The sequence below is a fragment of the Mesoplodon bidens genome (genome assembly GCF_964165515.1).
Source record: "Mesoplodon bidens genome assembly, chromosome: 10".
Taxonomy (NCBI): domain Eukaryota; kingdom Metazoa; phylum Chordata; class Mammalia; order Artiodactyla; family Ziphiidae; genus Mesoplodon; species Mesoplodon bidens.
The window spans coordinates 61,523,643-61,548,858 of record NC_138172.1 but is presented as its reverse complement, the minus strand read 5'-3'; the positions used below and the strand labels follow the sequence as shown (position 1 = coordinate 61,548,858).

The 25,216-nt window shown below is 39.4% G+C and overlaps 3 protein-coding genes across 4 annotated transcripts in view; all 3 read left to right on the top strand.

Annotated features, from left to right (window-relative positions):
- The window catches only part of LOC308623376 (BEN domain-containing protein 6-like), a 137,290-nt gene extending 129,021 nt beyond the window's left edge, over nucleotides 1-8,269 (top strand). For both annotated transcript variants that reach the window (XM_081245664.1, XM_081245665.1), the window contains exon 7: nucleotides 7,594-8,269. The gene's annotated coding sequence lies outside the window, so the exon portion shown is untranslated. The remainder of the gene's footprint in view (nucleotides 1-7,593) is intronic.
- Nucleotides 8,270-15,123: 6,854 nt separating this feature from the next.
- Nucleotides 15,124-24,558, top strand: LOC308623378 (E3 SUMO-protein ligase KIAA1586-like). The gene is made up of 5 exons (XM_081245668.1): nucleotides 15,124-15,228; nucleotides 15,757-15,840; nucleotides 19,681-19,761; nucleotides 21,318-21,600; nucleotides 24,480-24,558. Exons 1-5 carry the CDS (start codon nucleotides 15,208-15,210, stop codon nucleotides 24,482-24,484), a joined length of 474 nt encoding a protein of 157 aa, XP_081101794.1. The 5' UTR covers nucleotides 15,124-15,207; the 3' UTR covers nucleotides 24,485-24,558.
- The window catches only part of LOC308623372 (BEN domain-containing protein 6), a 129,859-nt gene continuing 129,191 nt past the window's right edge, over nucleotides 24,549-25,216 (top strand). The window contains exon 1 of the mRNA XM_081245655.1: nucleotides 24,549-24,599. The gene's annotated coding sequence lies outside the window, so the exon portion shown is untranslated. The remainder of the gene's footprint in view (nucleotides 24,600-25,216) is intronic.

Here is a 25,216-nt window from a genome sequence, read left to right as displayed (position 1 = left end):
GTTCCCTGTTTAAATGCCATGTAACCAGACCTCCAGGTCACAGGGCTGTCTTCTGGAGCACATTGTATTTCAGAGCTCTGCAACGCATTTTAATATCCTAACCTCTGCCTTTTTTATATCCCGGGCTGATGAGGGTAGGCATGAAACTCATCTCTGATAACAGTCAGCAAAGTATTGAAGAAATTGAAGTTAAAAATATTTATATCAGTTTTGCTTGTACTGGCCAGTCGCAGTGTTATCAAATCACCTGGCGATAGCATTAATTAAAATTGGAAAAAGGGAGGTCTTCCCTGGTGGCGCAGTGGTTGAGAGTCCACCTGCCGGTGCAGGGGACAAGGGTTCGTGCCCCGGTCTGGGAAGATCCCACATGCTGCAGAGCGGATGGGCCCGTGAGCCATGGCCACTGAGCCTGCGCGTCCAGAGCCTGTGCTCTGCAACAGGAGAGGCCACAGCAGTGAGAGGCCCGCGTACTGCAAAAAAAAAAAAAAGAGGGAGAAATCTTTTGTTATGAACACAATATGTTCTAGCGCCTGCTGCGCCCGAGCTTGGTTGTCAAGATAGATCCTTGGAATATAAATGCATATATTTTGAGTCAGAAGTAGAGATTTACACTAGAATGGAAATTTTTTTTCAACCAGCAGATATCTTTCATTTGAAGTATAGCTCAATCTACATTATTTCAAAAGGACTGAGAAAATACACTGGGAGAGACAGGGTCACAGAAAACCTAATTCAGCCCTGCTTGGTGAATGAGTCAGATATAGCACCACCTGGTGGAATGCTGCTATACTTTTCTCTTCTTGCTCATTTAACTAATAGGAGTCTAAAGTGAACACATTTATTCAGGCAAACCATACCCTTCCGCCCCCTGCCCTCAAAAGTATTCTTTGGAAAAAAAACTGTCCTCCCATTACTATAAGCAAGGCAATAGGTACTGTGAAACCATGTAGATTTCTACAAATTCCAATACATCCAGGAAGCCCAGCAACCCCACCAGGGGCCCTGGTAGACTGTGCCCTCCACTCAGGACTGAGCTTGAAGTTGCCACTTGCTTGCATTTGAAAGGACAACCATTTCCCTGCTAAGATTCATTTCTGTGAAAGCAAGAGCTAAATCCCATCCTGCCTCCTTTGTGATCTATTTGTTCTCACTCCTGTGACTGCCCTCAACTTGCTAGCAGCTCACACTCTGCCTAGAGCTTGATGTTCCCAATCTTTCTGAACTTTCTCCATTTTTTTGTTTTCTTATGAGAGCTAAAGAAAATTTTATTTATGAGAATTACAGAATATTAGAAGATCACCTCTATAACATCCCACTAAGTGGTCTAACAGCCTTCTCCTGAAATGTCCAAAGCTGCCACAGTTTACATAATCTCTACCATAATATTACATATGCATAACTTAAAGGTGATCTAATACAGCAGTGCTCAAACAAAGTGGGAGGGATTTTGTCCCCTGCCCCTGAAAGAGGGGGTTTGAAAACACAGATATTTTGGGTTGTCACAACTGGGCAATACTACTGGCATCTAGTGGACAGGAGCCTGGAATGCTGCTATGCATCCTACAATATATAGGACAGCCCCCACAACAAAATAATTACCCAGTTCAAATGTCATTTCTGCCAAAGTTGAGAAATCCTGATCTAAATGATTTCCTGGTCACCAAGATGGCAGGGTAGGAAGACCCTGAGGTCACCTCGTCCTATGGGGCACACCAAAACTACAACTGTTTACAGAGCAACCGTCTATGAGAACAACCTGAAGACTAGCAGAAAAGACCTTCTACAACTAAGGATATAATGAAGGAACCAGAACAAGAAGGGTAAGAGTGGCGGAGTTGTGGTACAGTCAAGACCCACATCCCCGGGTAGGTGACCCACAAAGAGGAGGATAATCACAATTGCAGAGGTTCTTCCCAAGGAGTGAGGGGTCCAAGACCCATTTCAAGCTTCCCAACCCTAGCGTCCTGCACCAGGAAGGTAAGCTCCCAGAACATCTAGCTCTGAAGGCAGGGCTTGCGTTCAGGAGAGCCAGAGGGCTGTAGGACTTAGAGACTCCGTTCTTGAAGGGCATGTACAGAATCGCGGATGCTCCGAGTCCGAGCTCAGAGGCAACAATCTGAAAGAAGCCTGGGTCAGACTCACTTGCTGACCTTGGACAGCCTCCAGGGTAGGCAGGAGGCAACTGGAACTCCCCTGGAGATATAGACACTGGCAGCAGCCACTTTTGGGAGCTCATTCTACCATGAGGATACTGGTACCGGTAAGCACCATTTTGGAGTCCTCCCTCTAGCCTATTAGCGCTGGGGCTTACCTGCCCACCAGCCAGTCACCCCTAGTCCTGGGACGCCCTCAGGCTGAACAGGGACTTGGCCCCACCCACTAGCAGGCCAGAACCAGCACTGGGAGCCCGAAGCCCCACAGCCAGCGTGCCAGGTCCCTGCACCACACACCAGTGGGCCGGCACAAGCCCCAGGACCCACTGGGCCTTGCAGCCAGCTGACCTGGGACACCCTGGGCCTGCAGCCAGAATTGCCAGGACCCTGCCTCACCCAAGAGTGGGCCAGCACCATCCCCAGGACTCCCCAGGCCATGCAGCCAGCTGTGCCAGGATGTGGCCCCACCAACCAACAGCTGGTAGCTTCTGTAGCAGGTAGGGATTGGCAGTCAACTGGACCAGAGGCCAGTCCTGTGTATCACGGCACCCACAGTAGTCAGCCCCAACACAACAGAGGGCCCACTCAGCCCACATGGGGGCATCCCTATAGCATATAGTTCTGGTGACCAGAGTGGAGTGTGCTGCTGGGCCCCACAGCAAGACTCCTACAAAGGGCCACTTCTCCAAGATCATCAAATGTAGCCAACCTACCATTAGGTTACATACCATACAAGTAACAAAGAGAATTAGGCAAAATGAGGTGACAAAGGAAGAAACAAGATAAAACCCCCAAGGAAGAACTCAGTGAAGTGGAGATAAGCAATTTACCTGATAAAGAGTTCAAGGTAATCATCATAAAGATGCTCAACAAACTTGGGAGAAGAATGGATGAACAAAGTGAGAAGTTTAACAAAGACTTAGAAAATATAAAGAAGAACCAAACAGAGCTGAAGAATAAAATAACTTAAATGAAAAATACACTAGAAGGAATCAACAGTAGATTAGATGATACAGGGAACAGATCAGCAAACTGAAAGACAGAGAGGTGGAAATCACCCAAGCTGAAGAGAAAAAAAAAAGGAATAAAAAGGCATGAGGACAGTTTAAAAGACTTCTTAGACAACAGTAAACATACTAACATTCACATTGTTGGGGTCCCAGAAGCAGAAGAGAGAGAGAAAGAGGGAGAGAACTTTTTTGAAGCAATAATAACTGAAAATTTCCCTAACCTAGGAAAGGAAACAGACTTCCATGTCCAGGTAGCATAGAAAGTCCCAAACAAGATGACCCCAAACAGGTCCACACCAGGACACATTATAACTGAAATGACAAAAGTTAAAGATGAGGAGAGAATCTTAAAAGCAGCTAGGGAAAACCAACTAGGTGTACACAAGGGAACTTCCATAACATTGTCAGCCAACTTTTCAGCAGAAACTTTGCAGGCCAAAAGGGAGTGGCATGATACAGTCAAAGTGATGAAAAGAGAAACCTGAATCAAGAATACTCCACTCAGCAAGGCTTTCATTGAGATTTGAAGGAGAGATAAAGAGTTTCCCAGACAAGCAAAATCTAAAAGAGTTTAGCGCCACTAAACTGCACTAACATTTACAAGAAATGTTAAAGGGACTTCTCTAAGTGGAAAAGTAAGACCACAACTAGAAATATAAAATTACAAAAGGAAAAAATCTCACTGGTAAGGGCAAACATACAGTAAAGGTAGTATATCCACCATTTACAAAGCTAGTAGGAAAGTTAAAGGACAAAATCATCTATATCCACAATAAGTAGTTAAGGGGTACACAAAACAAAAAGATGTAAATATGATGTCAGAAACATGACACATGCTGCGGAGGAAGTAAAAATGCAGGGTTGTTAGAATGTGTTTGAACTTCAGAGACTATAAACTTAAAATAATCACATGTATATATAAAATATATAAACCTCATGGTAACTAAAAGCAAAAATCTATAATAGATACACACACAAAGAAGAGAAAGGAATCCAAATGTAACTCTAAAGAGAGTGAGCAAATCACATGGGAAGAGAGGCAAAAGAAGAGCAAAGAAAAGAACAGAAAAAGAAAAAAAAGGAAGAATGAAGGAAACTACCAACAAAAAGGCAGCCTAATGAATGGGAGAAGAATATTTGTAAATGACATACTCAATAAGGAGTTAATATCCAAAATATACAGAGAACTCATACAATCAAACAGTAAAAAAGCACACAACAAATTAAAAACTGGGTAGAGCATGATACTATACATAAAGAATCCTAAAGATGCTACCAGAAAACTACTAGAGCTAATCAATGAATTTGGTAAAGTAGCCGGATACAAAATTAACGCACAGAAATCTCTTCCATTCCTATAAATTAATGATGAAAAATCTGAAAGAGAAATCAAGGAAACACTCCCATTTACCACTGCAACAAAAAGAATAAAATACCAAGGAATAAACCTACCTAAGGAGACAAAAGACCTATATGCAGAAAACTATAAGACACTGATGAAAGAAATTAAAGATGATACAAACAGATGGAAAGATATACCATGTTCTTGTATTGGAAGAATCAAAACTGTGAAAATGACCATACTACCCAAAGCAACCTACAGATTCAATGCAATCCCTATCAAACTACCAATGGCATTTTTCACAGAACTAGAGCAAAAAATTTCACAATTTGTATGGAAACACAAAAGACCCCGAACAGCCAAAGCAATCTTGAAAAAGAAAAACGGAGCTGGAGGAATCAGGCTCCTGGACTTCAGACTATACTGCAAAGCTACAGTAGTCAAGACAGTAATGGTACTGGCACAAAAACAGAAATATAGATCAACGGAACAGGATAGCAAGCCAAGAGATCAGCCCACGCACATATGGTCACCTTATTTTTGATAAAGGAGGCAAGAATATACAATGGAGAAAAGACAGCCTGTTCAATAAGTGGTGCTGGGAAAACTGGACAGTTACATGTAAAAAAATGAAATTAGAACACTCCCTAACACCATACACAAAAATAAACTCAAAATGGATTAAAGACCTAAATGTAAGGCCAGACACTATCAAACTCTTAGAGGAAAACATAGGCAGAACACTCTATGACATACATCACAGCAAGATCCTTTTTGACCCACCTCCTAGAGAAATGGAAATAAAAACCAAAACTAAATAAATGGGACCTAGTGAAACTTAAAAGCTTTTGCACAGCAAAGGAAACCATCAACAAGATGAAAAGACAACCCTCAGAATGGGAGAAAATATTTGCAAATGAAGCAACTGACAAAGGATTAATCTCTAAAATTTATGAGCAGCTCATGCAGCTCAATGTCAAAAAAACAAACAACCCAATCTAAAAATGGGCAGAAGACCTAAACAGACATTTCTCAAAAGAAGACATACAGATTGCCAACAAACAAATGAAAGAATGCTCAACATCACTAATCATTAGAGAAATGCAAATCAAAACTATGATGAGGTATCACCTCACACCAGTCAGAATGGCCATCATCAAAAAATCTACAAACAATAAATGCTGGAGAGGGTGTGGGGAAAAGGGAACCCTCTTCCACTGTTGGTGGGAATGTAAATTGATACAGCCACTATGGAGAACAGTATGGAGGTTCCTTAAAAAACTAAAAATAGAGCTACCATATGACCCAGCAATCTAGCTACTGGGCCTATACCCTGAGAAAACCATAATTCAAAAAGAGTCATGTACCACAATGTTCATTGCAGCTCTACTTACAATAGCCAGGACATGGAAGCAACCTGTGTCCACTGACAGATGAATGGATAAAGAAGATGTGGCACATATATACAATGGAATATTACTCAGCCATGAAAAGAAACGAAATTGAGTTATTTGTAGTGAGGTGGATGGACCCAGAGTCTGTCATACAGAGTAAAGTAAGTCAGAAAGAGAAAAACAAATACCATATGCTAACACATATATATGGAATCTAAAAAAAAAAAATGTTCTGATGAACCTAGGGGCAGGACAGGAATAAAGATGCAGATGTAGAGAATGGACCTGAGAACACGGGAAGGGGAAGGGGAAGCTGGGATGAAGTGAGAGAGTGGCATGGACATATACACACTACCAAATGTAAAACAGGTAGCTAGTGGGAAGCAGCCGCATAGCACAGGGAGATCAGCTCGGTGTTTTGTGACCACCTAGAGGGGATGGCATAGGGAGGGTGGGAGGAAGATGCAAGAGGGAGGAGATATGGGGATATATGTATATGTATAGCTGATTCACTTTGTTATAAAGCAGAAACTAACACACCATTGTAAAGCAATTATACTCCAATAAAGATGTTAAAAAAAAATGGGTAGAGGACCTGAACATACATTTTTCCAAAGAAGACATACATATGGCCAACAGGCACATGAAAAGATGCTCAACATCACTGATCATCAGGGAAACGCAAATCAAAACCACAATGAGCAATCACCTCACACCTACCAGAATAGCTGTTATCAAAAAGACAACAAATAACAAATTGTGGAGAAAAGGGAACCATCGTACACTGTCAATAGGAATGTAAATTTGTGCAACCACTATGCAAAACATTAAGGAGAGGGCCTCCCTGGTGGCGCAGTGGTTGAGAGTCCGCCTGCCGATGCAGGGGATACGGGTTCGTGCCCCGGTCTGGGAGGATCCCATATGCCGCGGAGTGGCTGGGCCCGTGAGCCATGGCCGCTGGGCCTGCGTGTCCGGAGCCTGTGCTCCGCAACGGGAGAAACCACAACAGTGAGAGGCCCGCATACCGCAAAAAAAAAAAAAAAAAAAAAAAAAAAAAAACATTAAGGAGAGTCCTCAAATAATTAAAAATAGGACTACCATACAATCCAGCAATTCAACTTCTGGATATTTTTCCAAAGAGAACAAAAACACTAATTTGAAAGGATATATGCACCCCTTGTGTTAATTGCAGCATTATTTACAATAGCCAATACATGGAAGCAACCCAAGTGTCCATTGATAGATGAATGGATAAAGAAGATATATATATGACAGAAGCAAGGCAGATTTGGGAAATTTCCTGATACTTAAACAATAAATAAGTGTTACCAAAGAGTGACAAACAGAATTGTTGATAATATTTTAAGATGGGTATGTGGGGATCATTAAGTTTCCTTTGTGTGTTTGAGTTTTTTAAAAGTCTTGTGAGATAAAAATATATGTTAAATATTTTAGTTGTTAGCTATGCTGGAATTCTTCTGAATAGATCATAAAATAATTCCTAAGTCACCTCAATAATAACTGTTCTTATTAACAATTTTGTATTTTTAAGCAAAAATTTGTAGTTGACACAAAGATAAATAACTCATACTGTTATTATAACATATTATTATAACCTAAAAACTGTTAAAAATACTATAAGAACTCTAACATAAATTTGCTGTTTTTGTTTTTTTTTTACTTGCTTTTTATAGGTATTATAGTTACCTGAAATAAAAGCACCTTCAGTAGTAAATCTAACATTGGATTTTGCTGGAGACTCTGCAGCCTCCCGGGCAGTGAGCACAGGGACAGGTGCAGTGACAGGCTGGGAGAAACCTGTGACATTGCTGGGCCGCCCTGATGGAGCACAAGCTTGTGAAGAAGCTGCATGTAGATTTCACCCTCAGTACCAGTGACGCATCAAACCAGAGAATTTCTAGCAGGCCCATGAGCATGCAATATGGTTTCTTGGAAATATGCACTTTCCCGCCCCAAAGTGGTCCTTTGTACAGCTAACCTAACAGGACAATCAGAGCTCTTATCCTAGCAACAAAAACTTTAACCCCTAAGATTCATCATTGTCCTAATCAATCCCTGTATGTTTATTATTACCAATGACTCTCCATTTTAGCTTTTGGATCTTTAGTATAAGCACATGTTTGGAAAAGTATACAGTGAAATAATCAATGTTCACAAACATGACAGCAGCAAAATCAGCCTAAAATCTGATACTCATATCTAATGAAGTAATAGAGCTTTGGCAATAAGATTACAGGATTATTCTGTTACATAAAATTGTATAAGATAAGAATCTGAAAAAATGAGAACAGCAAGACCTTCTTATTTGCATATTAAACTATTCCACTGTGCTCCTGAAAAAGAAGTAAACCCAAGTTTTCGTGACTGTTAAAACAATGCATCAACTTTTAAAAAAATCTTTTTTCATGTTTGTTTGTTTACATGCTTCTAAGTTTTTATTGCCCAAAGTATATTAAATATGCATGTGTAATACAAAACATCAAACTGCTACATTGCTTAGTTTTAACTGATTTGTTTTCATAGTATCAGAAGAGAAAATAATTGAAAACAAAATCATATGGGTTTAGTAATCATACACATATACAAACACCATTTTGTAAATGAATAAAAGATAAAACATTCTTTATCAACAGGCTTCTTGTTTGATATCAGGTTGTCACACGTGACAACTGTACAATGTCAAGCCATGCTTTTTCAGTGCACAAGGCCATGTTCAAACTTGGAAAGGAGGGTGAATATGATGGTTGAAAAAGTCCAGTACTGTGGACCCAGGAACATTCCATAAATGTTGCTTGATAACAATGTGGTTCTACAAAATAAATATTCTTAAGGAAGTAACTTAGGTTAACATTTGCTACTTTTACTTAAATATAAATAAATCCCATTGAAAACAAAAAAAGCATTTGCTTTTTTCTTATTAATGTATAAAATCCAGGGAGAAAATCACTTTCTAGGCTGATGGCTTCTTTACATAATACAGGGGTGCCTGTATCTTTTCAAATTAGAATTTTGTCTGGGTATATGCCCAGGAGTGGAATTGCTGGATCCTATGGTAACTGTATTTTTAGTTTTTTAAGGAACCTCCATACTGTTCTCCATAGTGGCTGCACCCATTTACATCCCCACCAACAGTGTAGGAGGGTTCCCTTTTCTCCACACCGTCTCCAGCATTTATTATTTGTAGACTTTTTAAAAAGATTTTTAAAAACCTAAAAATATAAAAATAAAAAGCTTCATATGTTGAACGATCATATATGCTTGTTAAATAAGAGCTGAGGTGAATTTTTTCTAATTCAGTATCTGCAACATCATTGTCTGCTCTCTGGGTTTCAATTTTGTGGTCACCTGATAGACCATCCACTGGAAGTATATGTCCATGTTCATTCTGTGGGCTCTGGTCACTGTGAGGTGGAGCCTGGCCAGGGCTAATCATCTTGGGGGTCAATAACAAATATCAGTGCTCCTGTTCCCTGGTCATAGTCAAATACAGGGTCAAAAAGTCAACGTGTCTCAGTAAGTCCCAAATTTGAAAATTAACAAAGCAGTTAAAACCTACAGCTAACATTATTCTTCATGATGGAAGACTGAATACTTTCCCTCTAAAGTCAGAAACAAGTCAAGAATGTTCATTCTCACCACATATAGTCAAGATTATTTTGGAGCTTCTAACTAGTTCAATAAACCAAGGAAAGAAATAAAAGGTATTCAGGGGACTTCCTTGGTGGTGCAGTGGATGACTCCACACTCCCAATGCAGGGGGCCTGGGTTTGATCCCCGGTCAGGGAACTAGATCCCACATGCTGCCACAACTAAGGAGCCCAGGAGCCGCAATTAAGGAGCTCATGAGCCACAACGAAGGAGCCTGCAAGCCACAACTAAGGAGACTGCCTGCCAGAACTAAGGCTTGGTGCAACCAAAAAAAGAGTCAGTGGAATGTGCAAAGTCTTTAAAAATAAATAAGTAAAAGGTGTTCAGATTGGAAAAGAAGCAGAAAAACTGTCTTTATTCATAGACAACAAGTTTATCTATGCAGATGATCTAAGGGAATCTCCAAAAAAGTATTAGAACTAAAAAGTAAAAAAAGTGTAAAAAAAAAAAAGAACTAAAAAATGAGTTCAGCAAAGTTGCAAGATACAAGATCAATTTACAGAAATCATTGTATTTCAGCTGTCGGGTCAGCAAGGTGGCAGAATAGGAGTTTTCTACCATCATCTTCACCCATGGATGAGACTATCTCTGTGGGAGCCCAGGGGTCCAGCAGAGAGGTTCCAGCACACCATTGAACAAAAAAATCCAAGAACAGATGGACTGAAGATGGTAAGAACAGTTTCACTTTACCCACATCACCACTCCCCCAAGGTGGCACAGCTTAGTACCAAGAGAAACCCCCTTGGCCCATAATTTCTCCCATGGGGGTAAGTGAGAGGTAGTGAATGAACTGGTCCACCCAAGCCATGCTGAATGCTGCCTAAGAGGCCCACTTCTTTCTTGCCTATCCAGAATCCCGAGGTATTTGAAATGGCTAGATAGGGGAGAGGCTGGGTGCAGGGAAGAGAGATGGGAATTACAGCAACCAGGACTCAGACTCAACAAAGGGCTGAGGATCCTACTGACGGACAGACTCCACCAGGAGGCCTGCCCACCAGCCCCTTGGGACACCTCACATGCAGACCCCCACAAATGGGACACCCCCACTGGTCTGTTCATAGATTGTAAGAATGATATTGTTAAAGTGTCCTTAAATGATCTACAGATTCAATTATAATCGCTATCAAAATCCCAATGGCATTTTCATGAAATAGAATAAACAATCCTAAAATTCCTATGGAACCGCAAAAGCCACTGAATAGCCAAAGAAATCTTGAGAAAGAAGAACAAAAGCTGAAGACATCACAATTCTTGATTTAAAGTTATATTACAAAGCTATAGTAATCAAAACAATATAGTACTGGCATAAAAACAGACACAAAGACCAACAGAACAGTATTGAAAGCCTAGAAATAAAACCACCCATATGTCAACAACTAATCTTTGACATGGGCATCAAGAACACACAATGGGGAAAGAATAGTCTCTTCAATATATGGTGCTGGGAAAACTGGATATTCACATGCAAAAAAATAAAATTGGACCCTTATCTTACTGTATACACAAAAATTAATTCAAACTAAATTAAAGACTTAAATGTAAATCCTGAAACTGAAAAACTAATAGAAGAAAATGTAGGGGAAAAGCTCATTGACATTGGTCTTGGCAATGATATTTTTGGATATGACACCAAAAGCACAGGCAACAAAAGCAAAAATCAACAAGTGAATCGCATCAAAGTAAAAAGTTTCTGCCACAGCAAAGGAAACTATCAACAAAACAAAAAGGCAACCTACAGAATGGAAGAAAATATTTGTAAACCATAAACCAAATCTCTTTAAAGCGAGATTAATATCCAAATATATAAGGAACTCATACACCTCAATAGCAAAAAACCAAATAATCTAAAAATGAGCAAAGGACCTGACCTTATTTTTCCAAAGAAGACATACAAATGGCCAACTGTTACATGAAAAGGTGATTAATGTCATTAATCATCAGGGAAATACAAAGCAAAACCACAGTGAGATATCACCTCACCCCTGTTAAGATGGCTATTATAAAAAAGACAGGAAATAATAGGGGCTGGCAAGTATGTGGAGAAAAGGGAACCCTTGTGCACTGTTGGTGGGAATGTAAATTGGTACAGTCACTATGGAAAATAGAATGGAGATTCCTCAAAAAATTAAAAATAGAACTACCATACGATCTAGCATATATCTTCTGGGTATATATGCGAAGGAAATAAAATCTGTATCTCAAAGAGATATATGCACTCCAGTGTTCATTGCACCATTATTATGATAACCAAGACATGGAAACAACCTAAATGTCTGTTGACATATGACTGGATAAAGACAATATGGTACACGTACACAGTGGAATACTCTTCCACCTTAGAAAAGAAGGAAATCCTACCATTTACAGCAATGTGGATGAACCTGGAGGACATTATGCTAACTGAAATAAGCCAAACACGTAAGGATAAATATTACATGATCTCATGTGTGGAATCTAAAAAAGATGAACTCATTGAAACATAGAGCAGAATGGTGGCTACCAAGGACTGTGGGGCTGGGGGAAATGAGGAGAGGTTGGTCCAAGGGTACAAACTTCCAGTTATACGATGAGTAAGTTCTGGAGACCTAACAGATAGCATGGTGACTATAGTTAATAATGTATTGTATACTTGAAATTTGCAAAGAGAGTAGATCTTAAGTGTTCTCACCACACACACACACAAAATGGTAACTATGTGAGGTGACAGATATCTTAATTAGTTTGACTGTGGTAATCTTTTCACAATGCGTAATAATATCGAAACATCATGTGGCACACCTAAATGTATACAATTTTTATTTGTCAATTATATTTCAATAAAGCTAGAGAAAAATCTGTTTTATTTCTGTAATAACAATGAACAATCAGAAATTGAAATTTGAGAAATCATACCAATTACAATACCATCAAAAAATATGAAATACTTAGCAATTAATCTGACAAGATATATAAGATAACAAGATACAAAATACAAGATACAAGATAACATCTGACAGTGAAAACTACAAAACGTTGCTGAGATAAGTTAAACATCTACAACAATTAGATAAACAAGAAGATAAAGCTGAAAGACTAACTATTTGATTTCAAGACTTATTGAAAAACTACAGTAATCAAGATGGTGTGGTACTGGGGTCAAGATAGATAAATTCATCAGTAGAATATAACTGAAAGTTCAGAAACAGACCCACATGAATATGGACAACTGGTATTTGACAAAGGTGCAAAGGCAATTCAAATGAAAACTATTCTTTTCAACAGCTCGTCCTGGAACAATGGTATATACATATGCATACCTCACACCATATACAAAAATGAATTCTAAATGGACCACAGACCTAAAATTAAAACCTAATTCTAAAAATTTCAGAAGAAAACAAAGAAGAATATTTGTAATCTTGCTTAGATACACCACCAAAAAAAAAAAAATTGATAAATTAGACTTCATCAAATGTAAGAACTTCCCTTTGAAAGACAATTTTAAGAAAATGGAAAGAAAAGCCACAGACTAGGAGAAAATATTTGCAAATCACATATCTGTTAAGGACTTGTACCCAGAATAAATAAACAATTTTCAAAATTCGATAAGAAAATAAATAACTCATTTAAATAACAGACAGGAGGTCTTAACAGACACTACCAGTGAAGACATACCAATGGCAAAGGAACACATAAAAAGATGCTCAACATTATTACGTTATTAGTCATTAGGTTAATGCAAATTAAGATCACAATGCAGGGGACTTCCCTGGCGGCGCAGTGAATAAGACTCTGTGCTCCAAATGCAGGGGGCCTGGGTTCGATCCTTGGTCAGAGAACTAGATCCCACATGCATGCCACAACTAAGGAGCCCTGGAGCTGCAACTAAGGAGCCCACCTGCTGCAACTAAGACCTGCTGCCACCAAATAAATAAATACATATTTTAAAAAAATATCGCAATGCAATATCACTACATACCTATTAGAATATCTTAAATGGAAAAGACCATCCCCTCAACAATTACCGAAATGAAGGGCATGAGCACATTTGGGCTCTAGGCTGCTGTTTACCAAGAGCTTAACTGAAAAACTCCCAACGGCAACCTATCACAGTGCGTTTCTATTGAACTCTTACCAGCGGACTAGGAAAATCTTTTAAATGCAAACCTCTCCTAGACATTTATGGGATTTAGAAATGGTTAATTTACCTGTGGCTTTTGGGGAGATCATCATGGTCAGTCCCTCCTGTTCTCAACTTTCTTTTACAAGCCCCAAATTTAGTTGGAACAAGTGCACTTTGTGAAAATGCAAAAAATATAACAGTTGTATCTAATACCACCTATGAACATAATGTCATGTGCTCATTTAGACCGGCAAAAACGGACCTCCGACGAGAAATTAAATTAAATGTCTGCTGGGCTTAAATATCACACACAAAGTCAGCTTAAACATTAACAAGGGACAATATCTCTACCAAAGATATACGGCACAAAGTCAAAGTGACTTTGATAACTACTGCTTTCTTATTTGCTCAATGAGAAACTTTGTTCTCTAAAATCAGACTATGAGACACTTTGTTCTTTGAAAATGTATCAGTAAGAATGAAATGCCCCTCTCTTGGCTGGTCTCTTTGATATAGAGAACCAGCCTCACATCTCACACCTGGAACAGGGGTTTCTGGATACATCATTTAGTATCTATCTTAATTTGTAGTTCCCAAGTTACCAAGACCTTTGCAGTCCAGACCTAATGTTGAACTCTTTACACGCGGCCCTATAATTGCTTTTGACCCTATCAGAACAGTTTCACTGACATTTCACCTACCTAAACCCTTCCTTAAAATCTCATAACTCCATTCCTTTGTCTCCTGAGGTTATTCCGCTGTATGGCCTCGCTCACTGCAGGCCAGGGTCAGAATCATAAAGGTGATTCTGTGGGAATACAGGTTCGTCGGACAACAGGTGATCTTAGGCTGATGGGGAAAGGAGGAAAAGCTTTACATGTCCTCAGATAATACCTGTTTTCACACATTTTATCTATTCACAATTGTTTGCGTGTTTTTTTGTTTTTGTTTTTGTTTTTTTTGGTACGCGGGCCTCTCACTGTTGTGGCCTCTCCCATTGCGGAGCACAGGCTCCGGACGCGCAGGCTCAGCAGCCATGGCTCACGGGCCCAGCCGCTCCGTGGCATGTGGGATCTTCCCGGACCGGGGCACGAACCCGTGTCCCCTGCATCGGCAGGCGGACTCTCCACCACTGCGCCACCAGGGAAGCCCCTGTTTGCGTGTTTTTTAAAGAAAACGGTTAGTCACTATTTCACTAGAAAGCATTTTAACACCATTGATCTAGTATCTAAACCACAATTTTGTTCTAAAACAGAAAACAGAGAGAGAAGTTGGGAGAGAAAGGTCACCTACTGATTCCACTTGAGCAGCAGAAGGTTCTCGAGGAGCGCATGCGCAGTAGCTCAGTCTTCCCGCGCCCCTCCGCGCGCGGAGCGATCTCGGCGCGGCCGGAACTACAGTTCCCAGCAGCCCGCGCGGCGGGCGAGTGTGTCCGGGACTCTAAGAGTGAAGCCAGGCCGTACGGGCCTACTGGGCTGCTGCTCACGGGAAGCGGTTTGCAGCCCTTTCTGCCGCCAGTGGCGGCGGCGGCGGGGAGATGGAAGACCCAGGGTCGGAGGTGAGTAGCGGGCTGGGCCCGGCCTTGTGCAGAGCCCGGGGGGTGCTGGGCCGGACTTGGGGTCCGGGGGGCTTAGGGGGCCTGGGGCCTAGGAGGCCTGGGGGGCCTAGGAGGCCTGGGGGTCTGGGGGCCTGGGCCTGGGGGGTTTGGGATCTGGGGCCTGGCGGACTAGGGGCCTGGGGGTCTGGAGGCCTAGAGTTTGGGGCCTAGCGTCTGGGGCCTGGGAACCTAGTGGGCCTGGGGGAGAGGGCCCCGCAGCAACAAGGGCCGCCCGGCTCGGGGACCAATGCTCGGCGCGGGCGCGGCGTGGGTTCCGAGGCCGACTGCCTCTTGGGGGAGCGTGCTCCCTGCTCCTGGGAGAAGGGGTGCGGAGGGGCCCCTGCGGTCCACGGGCGCGAGCTCGGGCTCGCGGAGGCTGGGGCTCCGTTAGGTCTCCGCGAGAGCTTTCCTTCTTCGTTCCCTTCGGAAAAATCTCCTTCTGTAAGTGCGGGGTTGTCTAGATAACCGTGTTTTGGCTTATTTTTATAGATAATAGAATGTGTCCCTCCAGCTGGGCCTGAGGCGTCCGAGTCAACACCCGAGGAAGATGAAGATGACATTCAGTTCGTTAGGGTAAGTAGTGGCGATATTCGGGTTTTTCCGAGTCAGAGACTATGCGTGATAAGCCGTGATGTGAGTACCCCTCACCTGTTCGTTCATCATGCAGCAAACGTGTGTGAATGTCTGATAGGGACTGTACACTGTGGAGCAGGGCATAGGAGTAGGGAATTTGCCCGAAGAGGTGTCTGAGCAGCTCCACTAGGCATCACAAAGCCTGTGGCCTGCGGTGCGTGTTGTACCCTGAATCTCGCCTCTTCCCCTGCACTTAGAGCCGTTCATGTACGCAGGGTTGTGGTCTCCTAAGACTGTTTTGAAATGAGACAAGAGTAACTTCTAAAAGATAGCACACAGGTTAGGGAGAAGGGGCGGCTAGTGATGAGGAATGAGGTAGAAAACCAGAAGGGCTGCAGGAACTCACCTTCTGAGCCTGTGTGTCTCCATAACGTGAAGGTGGGTGGCTTGAAGACTTCACTAAGCTCCGAGCTCATCCCGTTACAGCACAGTCCAGCAGGCGAGGTTCACAGTGAAGGGCCCGTATCACCAGGAGCATCCTGTATCTTTCTGTTTTTATTCCCTTCGGACAGTAGTTTTCAAGCATGAGTAAGTAGAAGTGTGTGGATTCCTGGACCTCACTCCAGACCTATGGAATCAGAAATGGGAGGTGGGGCCCAGGAATCTTCATGTTGGTGCAAATGCAGGGGTGAATGAAGCTGTGAACACACTTTGTAAAACACTGGTTGCAAAAACTGAAGGGGGTGCTATGATACACTTGAGGATAATTTCCACCCCACACTGTTAAAGTTTTATAAAGGCTCTGCTTAAAGTAGTATCTTAGTTAGCTAGAGAATATTTCTACTGTGAACGACTCTTTTTGAATATTGTAGTTAGTTGAGGTTTGCTGTTAAAGGTGTATAATCTTTTTTAAAGGTTTGCCTGTTTAATGTTTGTGTGTTTCTTAGTTGCTGTAGGTTTAAGGCAACCATGTAATTGACTTGTTTTTATTTTTATATTAATTTTTTTCAGTTTTTTTTGACATCTTTATTGGAGTATAATTGCTTTACAATGGTGTGTTAGTTTCTGCTTTATTACAAAGTGAATCAGCTATACATACACATGTATCCCCATATCTCCTCCCTCTTGCAAATGACTTGTTTTTAAATGAAACAAAATTCCCTCCCTAAAGGTTGTGGTAACATTGTTTTTATGTTCTAGTAGGGTTATATAGAAATTCTTTAAAAGATCAAGATCATTTCCTTGACATTCTTCCCCACAATAGTGCATGTGGTACTTTTTTCTTGACACTTGGAACTTTTATAAATTTGGGGATACCAAGAAGGATTGTATGCTCACTTTGCCTCCCAATGTGGTGAGGAGTAAGCGATGTAGCTGTGGAAATTGAAGAGCCATGATGTCTGTTTTTGTACTGAAAAACATTTGGAAAGAGGATTGCAGGTGTCATTAGGAAAAATAATTTAGGTTCTTCCTGACCGTGGTATAAAGACAATGAATAGGATATGATGACCTTGATGGTGTTTTGTGCAGCTCTAGCTAGGCGTGACACAAGTGTTTATGATTTGTGTGCCTTATTTTGAGAAACACAGTAGGATTCTACAAAATTAAGGTTGGAGAAATAAATAGGTGTAATTTTGTGTCATACTCTCAGGATTAAATGCATAATCATGTTGTAAATTCTGACTGAGTTAATAGTAATATATCAGCTTGTGTTCAGGTGAGGTTTAGAAATCTTAATTTAAATTTTATTTTAAATATAGAGATTTTTTTTGTATCTTCGCATCCAGAGTAGTGTACATCCAGCTTGATAGAACCTCTTAGAAATAGCCTTGTTTACAATTAGAGGATTGAAGATTTGACAGCTCAATAAGAAATGAATTATATGCACTGAGTGGAATTGCAGTACGAGAAGAATCTAGTAAAAATATTCCTGTTGCATTTAAATGGTGCCACATAAAAAGGATCATTTAATTCTACTTTAAACTACATTCAGATCAGAATTTACTTTCCTCTCACCCCATCCTATGCTGGGTTCCATCAGGATGTGTTTATTACTATGTTTTTATAGTATCATCCAAAGAAGATGAAATGCTACTGGGTACAATGCTCTGCTTGAGGGTTCTCAGATACAAAACAATTTTTGTGTTCTTTTTATATTTTTTATCAAGAAGTATGTTACTGGGCTTCCCTGGTGGCGCAGTGGTTGGGCTTCCGCCTGCCGATGCAGGGGAGACGGGTTCGTGCCCCGGTCTGGGAGGATCCCACGTGCCGCGGAGTGGCTGGGCCCGTGAGCCATGGCCGCTGAGCCTGCGTGTCCGGAGCCTGTGCTCCGCGGTGGGGGAGGCCACAACAGTGAGAGGCCCGCATACCGGCGGGGGGAAAAAAAAAAAAAAGAAGTATGTTACTACTTGACGTATTCTGGTTTGGATTTCTTAGTTTTTTTGTATAAATCTTATTTTCCAGCCTCAGTCTGCATTGTGGCACAGCATCCTCTTTGTATGCTGCCATATACATAAGCCCCAAACTAAACACAATATGCTAAAAAAAAGGAATGATGAAAATTGGGGAGTACAGAAAGAGCTCTTATCTTTGGTGTAAATTTTCCTGAAGTGCAGTGTACATACAGAAGAGGGCACTTGCTCATTATTATCCTTGCCCTCACTCTACTTTAGTATTAAATTACCATTTGTCTGCATTGGTTTTCTTCCTTTTTTTTTTTTTTTTTTTTTTTTATTTTGTGGTACGCGGACCTCTCACTGTTGTGGCCTCTCCCGTTGCGGAGCACAGGCTCCGGACGCGTAGGCTCAGTGGCCATGGCTCACGGACCCAGCCGCTCCGCGGCATGTGGGATCTTCCTGGACCAGGGCACGAACCCACGTCCCCTGCATCGGCAGGTGGACTCTCAACCACTGCGCCACCAGGGAAGCCCTGGTTTTCTTCTTAACTGATCATCCCACATTTCATACTCTCCTAATTTTCTTCTTTTTTTTTTTTAAATAATTAGCAGTTCAAGTTTATTTTTTATTTTTTAAAATATTTATTTATTTGGCTGTGCTGGCTCTTAGTTGCGGCATGCGGGATCTTCTTTGCAACATGTGGGATCTTCGTTGTGGCCTGCAGGATCTTTTTTTAGTTGTGGCACACAGGATCTTTAGTTGAGGCACATGGGATCTTTAGTTATGGCATGTGGGATCTAGTTCCCTGACCAGGGATTGAACCTGGGCCCCCTGCATTGGGAGCATGGAGTCTTAGGGAAGTCCTGTCTCCTAATCTTCTTGAAGCACAGCTTTAATGTGGTTCCCGTCTCAACACTACTAGTTGATTCCTTTGCCTGTAAAATAAAATCTGGGTTTTCAACTGGGGTATTTAAGGCCTGGTGTATGTTGAAGGTAGTATGTATGTAAAGAAAAGATTGAAGAGATTTGATATTTGGTTGCATAAGGATATGGAGGATGAAGCAGAGATATCAAAGAACTCCATGCTTTTGAGCTTAGATGTGTAAAAGATTATTGATAACCATCCCAGTTAAAAAATACTGTACCATGATATCTGTGTCTTTTTAACATTATCCCTGGTCTACTTCCCGTTTCTAAAGGAGTACATGGCTTTTTTCCTCTATATAGATTTAGGCTCTTTTTGGGTTTTGTCATCATTGCATATTGGTGTTCTCTGAATCTTTACCTCTGCTGGTTCTGTTTCTGATTATTTTGCACCACTGGTCAGGCCACCTCTTCACAGGAATTCTTGCTAATTCCAACCAAAAAACCCCTAGTGATTGTAAAGGCACATTTGGTTTGAATGATTGTTAATGACTTGTAAATTTGCTGACTTCCTTTTTAGGAGGGACCATCAAGACCTGTTCTTGAATACATTGATCTGGTCTGTGGTGATGATAAAGAGCGTAGTACCTATCATAGTGATGTAAGTATATTATATTTGTGTTCCTTCAGTTGTGTCATTAAGTGCAGTATGTGCTGGAGGTGGCTTGAACTGGCTTGCAAGAATTGTTTGTTAAATTTGAGCTGATTGTTAAACATAGGCATTATTAAAAATTCAAGTATAACTCAGCCATAAGAAAGAATGAAATAATCCATTTGCAGCAACATGGATAGACCTAGAGATTATCATACTAAGTGAAGTAAGTCAGAAGGAGAAAGACAAACACCATATGATACTACTTATATATGGAATCTAAAGTATGATACAAATTAACTTATTTACAAAACAGAAACAGACTCACAGACATAGAAAACAAATTTATGGTTACCGAAGGGGAAAGATAGGGGAGGGATAAATTAGGAGTTAGGAATTTGCAGATACAAACTACTGAATATAAAGTGGATAGACAACAGGGTCCTACTGTATTTTGTAATAACCTATAATGGAAAAGAAAGTGAAAAAAGAATATATATAACTGAATCACTTTGCTGTACTCCAGAAACTAACATAACGTTGTAAATCAACTATACATCAGTTTAAAAATTTAAGTATATAGGGCCTCCCTGGTGGCGCAGTGGTTGAGAGTCCGCCTGCCGATGCAGGGGATACGGGTTCGTGCCCCGGTCTGGGGGGGATCCCATATGCCGCGGAGCGGCTGGGCCCGTGAGCCATGGCCGCTGGGCCTGCGCGTCCGGAGCCTGTGCTCCGCAGCGGGAGAGGCCACAGCAGTGAGAGGCCCGCATACCGCAAAAAGAAGAAAAAAAAAAAAAATTTAAGTATATAAAAATTTAAAAGTAAATAGATTATCATGTTTAAGGTAATAGATGCTCAAAACTCTTCATACCCTAATGTCTACACACTTGAGGTTATTTACATCTGTTGTACTGTGTGGTAGAAATATGGTATAACAATGTGCTCCTGAAGGAAGATGGAAGTGTTTACAGCGAGGTAATTGGCAAACTATTGTACAGAGCAGGTCGTGATTTATTATTTGTTCATTGTCTAAACTGAAGGAAGTGATGGATGAAATGTTAACATAGATTAAGCCTAAAAACATAGGTCTCTATCTACTAGACTCTATGCTATACAAAAAATTGAGGAAATCTTGCAGTATTTGAAAACTCTTCATTGATTCAACAAAGATGTTGATGTTATCATTGATGAATGAGTGGAGTTCTGATATACATCTTTTTTTACATTCTTAATAATGTAAATGAAAGTATCAACCACTCTTCACACTAGAACCATACTTGTAAATCATATGAGCAACTTTTCTGTTGAATTGGGTGATCATCAAAAGTTCAGTCAGATTTTGTGACATTATTATTGGCTATAGAATTCAAAAAACTGATAGTGCATTTTTCAAGAAATAGCAAGTCATATTGAAGTTATAGGTATAAACTGAAAATCAAGGTAAGTATTCTAGTTTAAAAAATTTATTTCTAAAATTATATAAAGAAATCATTAACAGAAGTTTTTACATTAACTCTAAAAGTGTTATCATGACTTTTACTTACATATGTAAAATTATTTTTCAGATTTTGTTCCCTAAAATTCCAAAACGACAGGGTGATTTTTTGCATTTTTTAAATGCGAAGAAAGTGAAAATAGGCACAGAAAGTAATAATAGGAACAAAAACTATTGTGGATTGTCTAAGTCTAAGGAATCAAATTTCAAATCTGTTGAACAACCAATCATTGAAGAAAAGCCATCATGTTCACCAAAGGAAGAAATGGATAATCTTGTGCTTCCAGATTGTTGGAATGAAAAACAAGCATTTATGTTTATAGAACAGTACAAATGGCTTGAAATAAAAGAAGGTAAATTAGGATGTAAGGATTGCTCAACAGTTCGGCGTTTGGGGTTGAAAGCAGAAAAGCATGTCCATGTGTCCAAGGAGTGGATTGCATATTTAGTAACCCCTAATGGCAGTAATAAAAGTACTAGACAAGGAGTGGATTGCATATTTAGTAACCCCTAATGGCAGTAATAAAAGTACTAGACAAGCTTCTCTGCGAAAAAAAATTAGGGAACGTGATGTTTCTAAAGCCCATGGTAAAATTCAGGATTTGTTAAAGGAATCAGTTAATGACTCAGTTTCTAATTTAGTGCATAAACAAAGTAATAAAAATATTGATGCTACTGTGAAAGTTTTCAATACTGTTTATAGTTTAATAAAACATAATAGACCTTTATCTGATATTGAAGGGGCAATAGAATTACAAGAGAAAAATGGAGAGGTCAGTTGTTTAAATACACGATACAGTGCAACAAGACTAGCAGAGCATATTGCAAAAAAAATGAAGATGACAATATTTAAGAATATTATAGAAGAAAATGCCAAAATCTGTGTTGTAGTTGATGAGGCATCCACAGTTTCAAAGAAAAGGACCCTCGTGATTTATCTCCAGTGCACAGTTCAGTCGGTTCTTGCACCCATTATGTTATTTGTTGCTTTAAAAGAACTGGTGTCAACCACAGCAGAGTGTATTTTCAATACATTATTGAGTACTTTAAATGATTGTGGTGTCACTAATGAATATTTGAAAGCAAATTTAATTGCATTTTGTTCTGATGGTGCTAATACAGTGCTGGGAAGAAAGTCTGGAGTAGCTACAAAGTTGTTAGAAAATTTTCCTGAAATCAATATTTGGAACTGTTTAAACCGTCGATTGCACTTGTCCCTTGATGATTCAATATCTGAAATAAAACAGGTGAATCATTTAAAAATATTTCTCGATAAAATTTATTCTACTTATGATCAATCTAATAAAAATCAAAACAAGCTTTTAGAAAATGTAGCTAAAGATCTTGAAATTGAAATTGTTAAAATTGGCCGGATACTGGGACCAAAATGGGCAGCATGTAGTTTTCAAGCTGCTACTGCTGTATGGCGTGCATATCCTGTATTATATATGCATTTTTCTCATTCTCATTCTGGTTTGGCCAAGAGATTAGCTAACATTAATTTCTTGCAAGACCTTGCTTTAATGATTGACATTCTTGAAGAATTTTCACTACTTTCAACTGCGTTACAGTCAAGCTCAACTAACATTCAGAAAGCACAAAAATTGATCAAACACACCATAAAAGCCTTGGAAAATTTAAAAATTGGTGCTGGAAAGCATGAATCTCAAATTGAAGGTTTGATTAAGTCAGATAAGTTTAAAGATATTCCATTTAATAAAAATAATAAATTTAATGCCCTTCCTAGGAACATGTTACTAGAAAATCTAATTCAACACATGAACTTACGTCTTTTATCTGACAGGAACCATGATGAAAGTATTTTTAATTATTTTGATTTGCTAGAACCTTTTACATGGCCTTATGAAGAAATAACTTCACCATGGATAACTGGTGAAAAAAAATTATTTCATTTGTGTGAAATTTTAAAATTCGAAATTGATTTGAATGATTTTCGGGAATTTGTAAATAATAATGTAAAGTCAAACAATGTTTCAATTCCTACAACCGTACAAAAAGCTAAAAAGATAGTTAGCACCATTGCCGTCAATAGTGCTGAAGCTGAAAGAGGTTTCAATTTAATGAACATAATTTGTACAAGGGTGAGAAATAGTTTAACAGTAGGTCATATATCAGATTTAATGACTATAAGTTTGTTGGGAAAAGAGCTGATTGGGATGCAACTCCCTTTGTAAAATCCTGGTCAAATTGCAATCACAGGTTAGCTACAGATACAAGAGTTCGGCAAAAGTCAACAAAAGCCTGTGAGAATCAGTTGGCTATATGGACCGTACAGTAAAGAGTATTGTGTGGGAATTCCCTGGTTAGGTCTTGGTACTTTCACTGCCGTGGCCTGGGTTCAATCCCTGGTCAAGGAACTAAGATCCTGCAAGCCGCATGGCGTGGACAAAGAGAAAAAAGTATGTATATGATTTTATCATTTGTAAATTGTATGCTGCACATCTTTTATATACATACATTTTTATTTCAAAAGCCAGTTGTTAAACTTTATTCAGCACGTTGCTGTCTAAAAGGCATTCTCCAAAGAGATAAAGTTGATTGTTTTTAGGAGCAATGGGTTTTTAGAGGTTGGTCCATGTCTGCTAGAGTGGGCCAAATACATATTTCAGGGGATCCTATACAGAACATCCAACAATTCCATTTTTGCTTTGTTTTATTTTTTTGTGAGGATATGAAAGAGTAATATAACCCAGATGACTTCTAAGCCCTGGAAGTTATATCAAATAAAAGAGAAATGGAATAAAAACTACAAGCCTTGTGACTTTTGTCTTTCTCATTTCTATATCTGCACTATCTAATATGGTAACCACTAGCAACATGTGGCTATTAAGCATTTGAAATGAGTTCAGTAGGACTAAGAAAGTAGATTTTAAAATTAATTTTAATTAAACATAAAAACTAAAGCAGTGTGAAATATTTTTGTTGAACTCAACTTATTTGTTTTTTTCAAAATACATTTAACTTTGTTATCTTGCTTAAGGTGTGATTGTTGGAATGTGCTTGTCAGACTCCATGTGCTATGTCTGGTATTACATATAAACATCACTGATTGAGTTGGTGTTGGATTCAGTGTAAATTATTTTTTCCTATGAATCAATGTAACGTAGTGTATTTATCTGAATATTTTACGCTGACAACAGGAATTACAGTGATTACTTCTGTAAATCATAATTGGTAATTGATATACTTGTTTTACTTATTATTTTTCTAGTTTAGACATGAATATGAACGAACTTTAAATTTTAAAATGAAGGCATACTGAAAAAGCAACAAGTAGAACTGCAGAAGCTAGTCCTACAACTGGGACAGTAAACAGAAAGACTGGAAGAAGGTATGTTGCAGATTTCACAGTGAATGACGATTGCAGTTTGTTGTGGCAGAGAAAAACAAGCTATAATTTAACAAAAAATAAGACAGTAAGGTAACAATATTGAGACAGTTCCAGCAAATGCATAATGAATGAGTGAATGAAGTTACCTTTCAAAAGTCAAAAAAGAATTGAAATTTAGTCGCCTGAAATCACAATGAAATGTCCAACAGAATTTTTTTGAACAATTTTTAAAAGGATTGAGTTTGTTAAGTTTGGCCAGATATAAAACAGCTTGGATTCTTGCATGAAAAAGAACTAGTTTTAGATAGATGGATAGTAAAGTTCATTATTTTAGTTATAGAAATTGTTAGAAATTTATGAGTTAAAGCCTAAAAATGTCTTATAAAAAAGTACAGAGTCTTCAGTAGTCACCAAATGTTGCCTGTAGAATACAGGAATTTTTAACAATATTAAAGATTAATGGATTCAAAATCTGAAAAATTACAGGTACTTTTCTTTAGCTTTAGATGAGTTATGTAATAGCAAATGTGCTGTCCAAGTAATACTTGGAGTGCATTTTGTCTCATAGGACTTAAAAATTTACAAAGAAATAATTTCAATTCATGGCCTGTATAGCT

Coding starts and splice junctions, on each gene's coding strand:
- LOC308623378 (XM_081245668.1), top strand. CDS start 15,208: ATGGAAGACCCAGGGTCGGAG. Junction 15,229..15,756: donor TGGAAGACCCAGGGTCGGAG/GTGAGTAGCGGG, acceptor TTATTTTTATAG/ATAATAGAATGTGTCCCTCC. Junction 15,841..19,680: donor ATGACATTCAGTTCGTTAGG/GTAAGTAGTGGC, acceptor CTTCCTTTTTAG/GAGGGACCATCAAGACCTGT.